Source organism: Pediculus humanus, genomic scaffold (genome assembly GCF_000006295.1).
Source record: "Pediculus humanus corporis 1103172108318 genomic scaffold, whole genome shotgun sequence".
Taxonomy (NCBI): Eukaryota; Metazoa; Arthropoda; class Insecta; order Psocodea; family Pediculidae; genus Pediculus; species Pediculus humanus.
Window position 1 is genome coordinate 948,509 of NW_002987887.1, and position 12,926 is coordinate 961,434.

The following is a 12,926-nucleotide window of genomic DNA, read 5'->3' on the forward strand; positions in this document are numbered from 1 at the left end:
TCTCCATGGTGGTTGACCTTTGACTACACTATTTAAATATATAATTGAAAATATATTATATCACCAGACACACACACACACACACACACACACACAAAAATTAATTTCTAAAAGGTAAAAAAATAGAAAAAATGTTATAAATTCTTGGCAATTACATAATTTCTAATCATTTTGTATGTGTTAAGAATTTTTTTGCTTTTTGAAACATTTAATAAATGACTAATGATTGCATGTTTGTAATTTTTTTCAAACAAATTACATATAGTGCATTACAATTATTATTATTATTTTTCTTTTTCATATTTCACATTTGACATACAAACACACAAATGAATTATATTAAGAAAGAATCATTAGTAATTTTCAAACATCATTCATTCGATACAAAAAAAAAAAAAAAAAAAATTATTATTATTACATTCGAAACAAAAGTCATTATTTATTGTATGGAGAGAGAAAAAAAAGAAAAATGAAACATTCGAATGAAATTAAAGAAATCTCGCAAGGCATCATCTTGAAAATATGGACAATATGATTTGAATATTATATTACAACACCTTGAAAATAATAAATTACAACACCTTAGAGAATTTAATTTATAATTTAAATTTAAAAATTATAGATGTAAGACTTGTAAATGGTTAAAATTCAAAAAAAAAATTTCAACGAATGTGTCTCTAACGAAATGAAATCATAATAAAATTATGTTTTGATTCATTTTATTGTAATTCATTCGAAATTATATTTTAAAAAATTTAATTTTTAACTTGTTTAAAAAGTAAAAAAAAGAATAAAGAATATTAATCGGGTTGAAGAAATAGAAAATCACCTGTTTGTTAAATTTGATATTGAAAATTGTTACACAAACAACTTTTCACTACGATTATCAACTTTTCGAGTAATTATTATATTTTATAGTATTTATATTCTCATTATTATTATTATTTTTTAGTCGATTAAAGTTTAATAAAAATATCTATCAGAAAAATAAAAAAAAACTAACTTAAAGAAATTAATTTAGCATACTGAAATCCCAACAGGTGTTCAATGCAACAGTTTGTGAAAAACAATGAATTGTTCACTTTTGATAATTCATTTATAATATTTTGATTTGTAAAATATAGATAAATAAAAAAAACAAATATTTAAAATTTAAATGAGTTTTCAAAACAAAATATTAGTAGTAATCAATTTAAAATATATAATTTTATCATATTTTTAAAAAATATTTAATAATAATTTAATTTTTTATTCGAATGATATTAACCGAAAAGTTTTACGATATAAAAAAAAAAAAAAAATGGTATTGTTATAACGAATGCATGAAAACCGAGCAAGCATTTTATTATTTTTACCAAGATCAAATAAAATGGCCTATTAAATAAATTTATGTAATGTTTATTTAGAATATGTGGAATTTAATAAAAAAAAAAAACAAATAACTGTTAATTTTAAACCTAAATAATAGATAGTTTGATTACTGATATGAATAAAACTTGAATAGAGGGAAACAAAATGAAGCTCATGGAAAGGAGGAAAAAAAGAAGATTTTAACATAAGATGAATGAAAGTATGAAATAAGATATTTTAGAATGTGAACAATGATAGTTTTTGGGGCCACGTAAATAAATTAAATGTGAACAATGGTAAAAATATAATAAATGAGTAAATGATCATTAACTCACCTCTTCCCATTTTACAAATTTTTCACCATTAACAAGGCTTTGCGGTACCTCAACGGGTTTCAAAAGAGCGATATGAGCAGGTACCCTCGATGCAGACATTTGTTTTCATAAAATTCACACCGTTATAAAAAAACTCTGATATTTACCCCGTCCGAAACCGTTCAAAATCGGTGAAATTTTAAAGGTTATCACTCCGAGAAAACGAGAATTAAAAAATTTTTTTCTGCCGGACATTTCACTTGAACTTATGTGAAATTTAACAAATTCGATGAAATACATTAATCGAGAGAGAGAGAAAAAAAAATATTAAAAAAAAAAAAAAAAATTAGCAGTTATAACTGCTTAAAAAATATAACGAAATATTGATCCACTAAAACATTTTATAAAATTTTAAAATTAAATTTTTCTGCCGTTTCATGACAGACGAGACGGAAGTCCGGTAGAATATTCCATCCATTTGCACAGTGGGAGCTCGACAGCCAATCAGATCAATTTTTCCGCACAGTCGCAGATTTGCGACAACTTTAAAAAAAAAAAAAAAAAAAAACGAATCTATTTTTCTCCCTCGATTTCTTTTTTCTCTTTTTTCCTTTATCTTCTTCACCGGTAAAAAAAAAAAAAAAAAAAAAAAATTCTTTTTTAAAATTTTCTTTTTTTTTTTTACCCTTTTAACAACGACTTTTAAATAATAAAACCATAATAATAATTTTTTTGGTTGTTGCTGTTACGTTTGTCGTTTTGTCGACAAAAATAAATTCATTTGAACCTATACTATTTAATAAAAGGTTTGACGGTTTTAAACATGGTCGTTATTAAATTACAATTATCTTTTTTCAAAATAATTAAAATTTTTATTTGTGTATGTGTCGTATCGTATTTTTAAATCAACCCATCGAATTTAATTTAAAAAGGTATATATTTAAAAAATTTATTTCTTTAAATTCGTGCAAAAAAAAAATTTTTTTTAACGTTTTTAAATTTTTTCGACAAAATCATTCGATGTAAAAATAAAAAAAGTTAACGATCGCAATTTTCTTTTTTTTTTTTTTTTGTAATTTTTATTTTGTGCCAAGGTAATGTAATAAATCGATATAGGTAGTTATAAAGAATTATATTTAGTTTGAAAAAATTTTAAAATTATTATTATTTTATTGTTATAAAAGAAAGGGAGAAAATAAAAAGAATTTTATTTTTATATTAAATTAAATTGTTATAAAATGGACATTTTAACAAAATTTTATGGATAATATTTTTTTTTTTTTTTTTTTTATTTGAAATGTTTGTAATAAATTTAAAAAATCATTTATATTACAATAACGTTTTCTCTCTCTCTCTTTCTCTTTCTTTTTTTTTGGGGGGCAATTTTATTATTTCATGACTTAAAATTTTATTAAAAAAAATAAATTAATCGAATATGAACATTATACCTAATGTAACAGGTTTTAATTTTTATTCCAGTACTTGGCAATTTTATCTTTCATAAATTTATCGACATCAAAAGTTTTCTTTTTTTTTTTTTTAAATCAAACATAATAATAATAATAATAATGTTTCATTATTTAACAGAAAACAAAAGAAGAAAATAATGAGGTATGTTTTTTTTTTTTCTCATAATAATGATACTCTGTCATTTATTCACAATTCGAAAAAAAAAATTTTCAAACATTATTTTTCACACTCGATAACATTTAAAAATTATTAATGTAAAAAAAAGGAAAAGTAAAAGGGGAGTAAATGAAACTTATTTAAAAAACCAAAACAATACATAAATACTAATAATAATAATAATAATAATAAATGTATTGTGTAATTATGCATCAATATAAAATTTCTATATTTTTATATATTAATAATAATAATAAAAAGAAAGCAGTCATTTCAACATCATCATTACAACACATTTTTAAACAAATCATTATTTAAGAGAAATAATAATAATAATAATAATAATAATAATAATAATAATAATAACAGAATTTTATTATATAAAAAAAAATAAAAATAACAACATTTGCTGTTTTTGATTTGTGTTTCCCCCCCCCACCTCCCCGTTTACTGTCTTATTATTATTCAAATCATCATTTATATTATTTTGTAAGATGTAAAAAGAGAGAGAGAGGGGGGGGAGAAGGGAAATTCATTTTAAAAACAAAAGAAAATTTTACATTTATTTATTTTGTATATAAATTAATGTTAAAATATAAAGAATTATATAAGAGAGAGAGAGAGAGAGAGAAAGAGAGTTATAAACGTTTTAAATTAAAACATGGCCCCCCAAAAAAATACAAAACAACAAGGGTTTTTTTAAAAATATTTTTACAGAAAGTAAAACAAAAAAAATCAATCGAATAAGAGAACTTGAAAATTTTATAACAAAAAAAAAAAAAAAAAAAAAATGTAGTTTAACAAGTACACTTAAGGTACGAACGTGATGCATAAAACAAAAAAGTGATGATGATAATAATAATAATAATTTTTATAAAAGGTTTTTTCCTTTCTTCTAAAAATAAACGTGCAATGATGGAAGCAACAGAACAATAAAAAAAAAAAAAAAAAAAAGGAAAAAAAAAATTTAAAATTAAATTATTGCATTTAAATTAATTTTTTTTTTTTTTATTAATGTTATTAACTAGGATAAAATTATTATTATCATCATAAAAAAAAAAAAAAAAACTTTTTTTTCCATTTTTTATTAACCATAAAAATTTTTATTTTATTTTAATGAACTATTAAATTTAATACCTTTTTTTTTTTTTTTTTTTTTTTTTTTATTTAAAACCTTACAAGCCGGTCGGTTTGTTTTTTTGTTTTAAAAAACTTTTCTTTTATTACCATTATTACCATTTCTTTTATTAAAACCCCCTACAAAAGAAAATCATTGCCCCCCGACCCCCCCCTTTTCTTTTCATTTTTTTTTTTTTAAACCCCCCAACGGGAAACTTTTCCCCTTTTCCTTTTAACAGATAATTATAATCATTAAAATTTTAACAAAAAGGATTTTTAAATAAACAAAATTTTATTCGGTCATTTACATATTTTTATGATGATAAAAAAAAAACAAATATGGCGGTCGATAGAAAATTTTAAGGTGATGATTAACTAAACATTGAATGTAATACAAACAAAATGAATTTGATTGTTAATTAAAATATATCATTAACTTTTCGTTTTAAATAAATAAATAAATAAAATAAATTTTAAAATGTTTTTGTTAGTTTTTCTTTTTCAAATAAAATCTATTACAGAAACAATCGTTTAATGTTTTAAACAAAAATTATTCGCTATGCATTATCATTAAGAAAAAAAAAATTGTTCTATATCATTTTTTAATTTTATATAATTTAAAAATTTATCATTCGATAATTATTAATAAACAATCAAATTTAATACAAATGATTATCGATTTAAAAAAAAAAATTTTCCAAAATGTTATTTAAATGAAAATTAACAATAAAAAAAAAAAAGAATTTTTCTTAATCGATTTGTAGTGTTCATTCATTTATATATTAATAAATTATTGCATCACATAATAAAAAAACAATTAATTGTAAATTAAATTGTCATTTAATGACAATTATTTTAAAAAACATGATTTAATAATAATTTTTTTTTCTGTGAGAGAGAGAGAGAGTAGTATTCGATTTGATTCCGACAAATTTTTTTTTCATTATTTTTTAAGGTTATTAAATAAATATAAGCTTGTTCTTATGAATTTATCTTAATTCATAATAAATAAAAATAAATAAATAATTTTAATTAATAATAATAATAATAATAATAATAATAATAATAAAAATTTCTCACAAATACTCGACTTTACTTAAATACTAGTAATATCGGTTAAGCATTTCGCAAGTGAATATACAAAAAAATTTATGTGAATGTGAGGATTTATATTTTGTACTTAAAAAATAATTTACATATAAACTTGAAGAGTTTTAAATTGTCCAACATCAATCACAAATTACAAGCAAATAATTTTTGTTACTTATTTACTTTCAATTGATTAAATAAATAGTTTTTTTTTTTTTTTTTAATGAAATGTCTAAAATACCGACATTTCCGGTTCATCCCTTTCGAGTGGATTACCTTTTAATAATGAAATAATTAAGCAATAGAGGTATACAAAGAAAAACACTAAATAATAACCTAAAAATATCATACAGTCTCTCATGTGTTTTTTTAACTGTCCACGATTGTATATTTCAGTCGGATCATAAACTCCCATGTTACCTTTTGGTACCGAATAAAATTCATATGCGAGCCATGCGGCAAGAGGCACATTCGCTATGGCTAACATCCAACGAGAATAACATAATAGTAATAGTGTGAGAGAAACATGAGCTCCCAATTTTGGTATCACCCACTGAAAATAAATAAATAAATTATAAATTTGCTTTTGATGATTCAAAACTATTATACACAATAAATAAATGTCTTTGAAAGGTCAGTTAATCATTAAACATTATGAGAGTGAAAGAAATTAAAAAACCGTTATGATTGTTAAGTACTTAATTCTGTGGAAAAAAATAACCTTTTACAAATATTAACTTACCATGTTTAATTTTGAGCAGCATTGTTGAGAATTTAAATAATCACATTCGAAATCTGATAGTGTTATTATAAAATAAACAAATAAAAATATGACAGCGGCTGTTTCAACGAGTGCAAATGCAAAAAGTAAAGATTCAGACATTATTATATATATTTAAAATAATCATTAGATGTCACAAAAAAAAAATTGTGTTTTTTTATTAATAGAATTTTACTTTCTTGATCATAATTAAACAGTTACCACTACGAACTTGTAATAATAATAATGATGAAGTTTGTTTTTAAAAAAAATGTGACGCAATTCTTCTTTGACGTTCTTTCGACAAATTTCAAAATATTTTTGCGCCAATTTTGTTAATTTTTTTTAATGCAAACGCATAATTTTTGTTTCTTACACGTAATTCTTAATTCTATAACAAAAAAAAAATAATTTGAATTATGTACAATTTGTGAAGGATTTCATTATGTTATTTTACTTGTAAGTGAATGAATGTAAGTAATTTTAATAAAAATTTGAAAATCTAACCAAATTCTCAAGTGATTCCATATATGGTCCAACTTCACTTTCCAAACCTTCTTCATCTTCTGTTTCAGGTTGTGGTAAACTGTCACTATCTTCATCAGGAGATGTAGAAACCGAATCTGGAATTTCAACAGGTACTGGATCTTTTGGCATCATGGATGAAAGGAATTCTGTAAATTTTCTAGCTTTCCAAAGAGGAATAATTCCTGTTTAAAATAGATAACGTATATGTGTTGGTTTAAACAGATTTTCTTTTTATTTTTAACAATCCACATAAAATATTAAAACCTTTTCTGCTTGGTTTTTTAAGGTTTTCTTCATTGTCGCCACTTGGTAAAACATTTTCTTCTTCTCTATAATTAGGATCTTTGACATGTGTGTAAAAACCATGGAGCATTCCAATTCCTTCAAAAGTATAACAACCTCGGCCATGGGGCTTTTAAAAGTTTATAAACAAACAAATTTAGTAACAATCGTCTACCAGGTAATTACAAAATTTATAATAATAATAATTAATTTACCAAATTAAATTTAAAATTTCCATGATATCTATGACCTTGATGTATTATCTGTCCCGGACCGTCCATCATACCATTTCTCCAAGTACCCAAAAATTTAACTTCTGTATTATTACTCCACGAATATGTACCCAAACCCTCTTTGATACCCTTATACCAATGTCCTTCGTATAAATCTCCATTTGAATAATAATAAGCTCCAAAACCGTGACGAAGATCACGTTTCCAATCACCTTAAAATAACATAATATTAGATTTTATACCCCCTCCCCCCAATTCATTAATATCATTCCTCCAACCTTCGTATTTAGAACCGTCGGGATACCAGAAAGTACCAAAACCATGTTTTATACCTTTTCTATATTGTCCTTCGTACCTGGCACCATTTCTAAAAGCATAAAATCCTTTACCGTGACGAAGATTTTTCCTATAATAACCCTTATATCGATCTTTATTTGGTAATATGGCTTGACCAAATCCGTGTCTTTCATTTTTAGAATTTCTATCACCGTAATATTCCTTTAACGAATCCCCCCTCCATTAATAATAATAATTTAAAATCCCCCCTCTTTCCCCCAAAAAAAAAATATTAAAACTTACTCCAATATAATCAGCTTCTTCACCACCTTCACCCATTGTTTCAAATTCGCTCATGTTTTTTTTTTTTTAAATTTTATTTATTTATTATTATTATTATTAATGATAAATTAATTATTTTAAATAAATTAATATTATTAAATATATCAAACAGACGATGTGTAAAACGTTTTGATAATTTAAATTTGAATTGATTACCATTCTAATCGTTCCAATTATTAATCTTTTAAATCAAAGTAACACAATTTAATAATTCCAACGTTGATGAATTGGAAAAAAAAAAATTATGTAGGATTTAAGGGGATTCACAAACGCAAAACAATTAATTTTCTTATTTAATTATTATTTTATTCAAACAGTAAAAAAAAAAAAAAAAAAATAAACAGTTAAGAGAAAAACTTAATCCTAAGATTTTACTGAATCTTGTTGTTCGAATTTTGGATATTTTTGTGTCACTTCATTCCACGTTATTTTCGATTTGGATAAATTAGAAACTAAATCTGGAATATCCTCGACCTGTAAAACCAATAAATAAGGTAGTAAACATTATAGGGATCCCGTAAAAAAATTAATTTTTATTAATGAGGGATGCACGTACTGGAACTCTGACTTGAGTCATTGAATCCCTTTCTCTTAACGTGACCGTGTGCGGTGATTGCAACGTGTCGAAATCGATCGTCACGCCGAAAGGTATGGCGATTTCGTCTGTTCTCGCGTAACGTTTTCCGATACTTCCCGCGGAATCGTCCACTTTGTAAGATATATCTAACTTTGTCAATTCTTCGGCTGAAAAATTAATTTATCGATTAGGTTAATTTTGCCTCTTTCTCTCTCTCTCTGTCTAAAAAATTTGTTTTCTTACATAATTTTTTAACGAATGGAACAAATTCGACTTTTCCACTCAACGGTAGTATGGAACATTTGATGGGTGCCACCAAAGGAGGGAGTGAAAGAAACTGAAAAAAAAAAAAAATGTTTTAAATCATTCGACAGTTAAAAAAAAAAAACGTTCAAATGTTTAACATTTACCGTTCTTTGCTCGTCGAGTTCTCTCGTTTTAAAAGATTGTTCGAATAATGCATAAATGATTCTTCCAATTCCGAAAGATGGTTCGATAACGTTGGGTGTTATTTCTTCGACGTGAACAACCTTTTGCTGAGTTTTAACTTCGATCATGGCTTTGGGTAAATTAAATGAATTACCGTTAATTTTCAAATCGTACGAACTGCAAGTTAAAATCACATTCAGTGAGTGAGTGAGGAAGTGAACACACAAGTAAAAAATAAATGAAAAATTAAATACCCTTTTTGTTCTAAATGATTTTTAACCTCTTCCATTTCAAATAGTGAAAGAGATGACAATGCTGTCGTGATCGCTTTCGCATCCTTTTTGAAAACTTTTCCAATGGAAGCCTTGTTGGAAATGACTTCGGTTATCGTCACCGTCTTGGGTTCTGGTAAGCTTTTTTCAGCTATTAATTTAATACCTGTTGCTTTGCTGTGTTGTGTCAAGTCAAAAGCTGATCTATCTGCACATCCCACGCATTCAATCCAACCCTACAAAAAAAAATGTGAATTAAGATAAACCATTTTGTTGATTGAATCTTTCGATTGTGAGAAAAAAAAAAACAAGACTTTCACTTCTTATAATTTATGTAAGAGAAAAAAAAAAAAAAAGTGTTAAACTCACTTTTTACTTACATAAGAGGTCAAACATTCAGCATCCCAACAATCAGTTGCATAATGAGCCATTTCGTTACTCATGTGTTGCCTAAATCTAACTCTCTCTGGATTGATACCGACTTTCAATAAAAACAATTGAATTTTGGCCATAAAATAACCCAATGCTTCATTCGCAACGACTCCCTTTAACAATTGAAAAAAAATTAGGAATGAAATCATTCTGTTTAAATCGAAATTTTCTTCTAATTACATACATTTTTAACAGCATCATGAATTGTCATCTTTTCGGCAGATTTTCCATCGAGTTGATTACATGCCGAATATAAATTTAGTATCGTGTTGGCCAAGTTTTGAAATTTGGGATAACTTTTATCAGAGGGATCACAAAAATATTCAATTTCTGCTAATGTGAATTCTCTTAAATAACAAACAAAAAAAAAATTATGAATAATCTTATGAATGCTGATAATTTTAACCATTTAATTTTACTTCTTACCTCACTCTTATTAGTCCTGATCTTGGCGAGATTTCATTTCTGAACGCTTGGCCGACTTGAGCAGCGGCAAAAGGTAATTTACCTTGATTGAATTCTAACAATCTCTTAAAATTAACAAAAATACCTTGGGCTGTTTCAGGCCTAAGGTAACCTTTGGTTAAACCCGTCGGACCTATCGAAGTTTCAAACATTAAACTGAAGTCTACAGGTTCGGTTAAATCATTACCAGATAGTGGAGATTTTATTTTGTATTTTTTTAATATTGCACCCATTTCATCTCTTGTCATGCCATCCAGCTGTAATTAAAAACATTTTAAATTTTTAAATTCATGATGATTAAAAAAAAAAATATTTTGATCCCCCCGAAAAAGTAAAAATGAACCACCTCACCTTGACACAAATATCTTCGCACTCATCTTTGACATTTTGAGGAGTTTTTTTGTCAGATGATAATTTATTTAAAGAAGCTTTAATTAAATGATCAAGTCTAAAGCATTCACCGGTTTTGACATCTTTTACCATGTAATCGGCAAATTTGTCAACATGACCAGAAGTCCTGAAATAATTTTTTTTTTAGTTAGTTGCTAATTATGATGCAATGATATGAATATTATTAGTTCATTAAAAAAAAAATTACTTTAAAACAGGTTCTGGTGTTAAAATAGCACAATCAACTTCCAACATTTGTTCTTCTAAAATGAAAAAACTTCTCCATGTTGACAAAATGTTACTTTTCAAGGCACAACCCATGGGACCGAAATCAAATTGACCAGTTATTCCACCATATATAGCAAAAGACTGATCGTAAAAAAATCTTCTTTTTAACAAATCCTCCATTTTGCTTCTATCGAATGTTGAAACGCTTGGAGAAAGTTCAATTTCCTTATCTTCCAATAACTTTTTCCTTGCTTTAAGTTCAGCAACTGCTTTTTGAATGTCTATGTCAGGGGCATTTTGTGCTTTTAAACTTCTTACCAAATCTCCCTAAAAAGAAAATATCATGAACGAAAATGAGAAAAAATAACAATGAAAATGAGAAAATAATCAACAACAACCATCGTTTAAATGAGAAAAAAAATATGCGTTTGTAAAAGGTAAAAATTTACCTGTTCTTTGACGGCAGCTCTAAACGGACTTAATACTTCTTCCAATTTCGGATCCATTTTAAAAAATTCCTTTAATGGTATTTTTCTATGAGGTTTATTTTTACCCCAGTTAAATTTTTTAACGGGTTTTTGATAACATAGAACACGACAAATCACTCGCGTTGAACAACCTTTCGGTTCGACAAATAATTTTCTAATGTAAAACTTTCTCACGTTTTGCGGTAATCTCGTTACGTTTGCCAAGTGGCTAATTCGTAACATGATACTGCCAACATAAAAAAAAAGTTGCAAACCTGATTTCGTACTTTTGGGGACTTTACAACATTAGTTAAATACAAAAAAAAAAAAAGTTTTTTTTTTTTTTTTTTTTTTTTTTTTTTTTTAAACGTCAGTACAAGTATTTAAATAGCGGGTATTTAAATATTTTATTAAAATAATTTAATTACATTTATTTAAATAATCGCGTCGATTAAAATTTCTTTTTTTATTTTTATTTTTTTTGTTTTTTGGGTTTCAAAAAAAAAAAAAATTTTTTTTTATTTAAAATCATTTTTCAATCATTATATATAATAAATATATTGCGGTGTGAATTTGTTTATGTGCACATTTTCAATTAAGTTTAATAAATTTTTTTAAAAAAAAAATTTGGATTGTGATTTTATTCGTGCGCGTTCGCCACATCGTTAAAATAATGATAATTAATTGATATTTGTTTAAAAAAAAAATTTATTTGTTTAACCCTAGCCTTGAAAAAAACCTGACCCACATATATATATCGTGTAATACAGTTAACTCGAGATGTTTTACAGTTTTATTTAATATTTGTTATAATAATAATAATAATAATAAAGTTGTTTTATTCAGTGATTTATATAAAAATGAGATAAAGTTTTTCATTAACATTAAATCGGATGGCCAAAAGACATTTATTTAAAATATGGGACTCCTATTTAGTAGAATTTGGAGTCTTTTCGGAAACGAAGGTATGTTTTATGATTTACCTTGTAAAAAAAAAAAATTAGATCAAAATTATGGTGAAAGTTGTTGTTATTTATATATATTGTAAAAAAAAAAAATCATTTGTTATTAACTTTTACATATTGTCGATACAAAACTGGTTTTTTTTCCCTGTCGAATAATTTCGAAAACATTTGCAAATTTATTTAAAAGTTTATAGAAAATTTTTTTTTAATTTAATTTACTTTAATTGTGATTAGCATTTTATCACAGGAGGTCACATAACAATAAAATCTATTTTGGGGGGAAGGGGAAAGGGGGGGGGAAATGTAAAATTGAAATAGATTAAAAATTGATTTTAATTGTTTTGTAACGAATAAAATTATTAATTGTATGATTGAAACGAATTAAATGAAATCATTCGTGTTAAAACTTTTTTTTTTCTCATTTTTTCTTTTTATAAAATTACTACTAATAAAAACGTGATTTTCATTTCCCACCAGATGTTTCATTCCATTGTAAAATAAAAAAATCAATTTAAATTGCAAACATTACAAACGGAAACAACGAACGATTTGAAATATTGCAAATTGTTTCGTTTTTTGTTTTGTCGTTGTTGTTGTTGTTGTTGTAAATTTACAAATTAGTAGATGAAGAAGAAAAAGAAAAATTTTTTTCAATTTTATGGTTTAAATTTTTCAAATTTGTTTTTTTTTAACATAACCTATGTAATTATCTAAAAAAAAAAAATAAATAAATAAATAATCGAATGAAACAAAAGTCGAGTTAATCGCATGCTAATGCATTT

The 12,926-nt window shown here is 25.0% G+C and overlaps 4 protein-coding genes across 4 annotated transcripts in view; all 4 read right to left on the bottom strand.

Moving 5' to 3' along the window:
• The window catches only part of Phum_PHUM602870 (1-phosphatidylinositol-4,5-bisphosphate phosphodiesterase, putative), a gene marked incomplete at both ends in the record, with an annotated part of 56,225 nt that extends 54,441 nt beyond the window's left edge, over positions 1-1,784 (bottom strand). The window contains one exon of the mRNA XM_002432821.1: positions 1,686-1,784. Coding sequence (XP_002432866.1) covers positions 1,686-1,784 — 99 coding nt within the window. The remainder of the gene's footprint in view (positions 1-1,685) is intronic.
• Positions 1,785-5,730: 3,946 nt separating this feature from the next.
• Positions 5,731-6,381, bottom strand: Phum_PHUM603190 (cornichon, putative; the record flags this gene model as incomplete). Its single annotated transcript, XM_002432822.1, has 2 exons — positions 5,731-6,051; positions 6,241-6,381. The coding sequence occupies 2 exons, from the start codon at positions 6,379-6,381 to the stop codon at positions 5,731-5,733; spliced, it is 462 nt and encodes a 153-aa protein (XP_002432867.1).
• Positions 6,382-6,741: 360 nt separating this feature from the next.
• On the bottom strand, positions 6,742-7,934 carry Phum_PHUM603200 (Testis-specific gene A2 protein, putative; the record flags this gene model as incomplete). The annotated part of the gene is made up of 5 exons (XM_002432823.1): positions 6,742-6,968; positions 7,051-7,198; positions 7,284-7,513; positions 7,580-7,799; positions 7,881-7,934. 5 exons carry the CDS (start codon positions 7,932-7,934, stop codon positions 6,742-6,744), a joined length of 879 nt encoding a protein of 292 aa, XP_002432868.1.
• A 348-nt stretch (positions 7,935-8,282) lies between these two features.
• Phum_PHUM603210 (glycyl-tRNA synthetase, putative) lies at positions 8,283-11,422 on the bottom strand (the record flags this gene model as incomplete). The annotated part of the gene is made up of 11 exons (XM_002432824.1): positions 8,283-8,393; positions 8,476-8,663; positions 8,740-8,833; positions 8,907-9,102; positions 9,180-9,433; positions 9,578-9,742; positions 9,814-9,976; positions 10,056-10,351; positions 10,446-10,611; positions 10,693-11,039; positions 11,162-11,422. 11 exons carry the CDS (start codon positions 11,420-11,422, stop codon positions 8,283-8,285), a joined length of 2,241 nt encoding a protein of 746 aa, XP_002432869.1.
• Between the last annotated feature and the right edge of the window lie 1,504 nt (positions 11,423-12,926).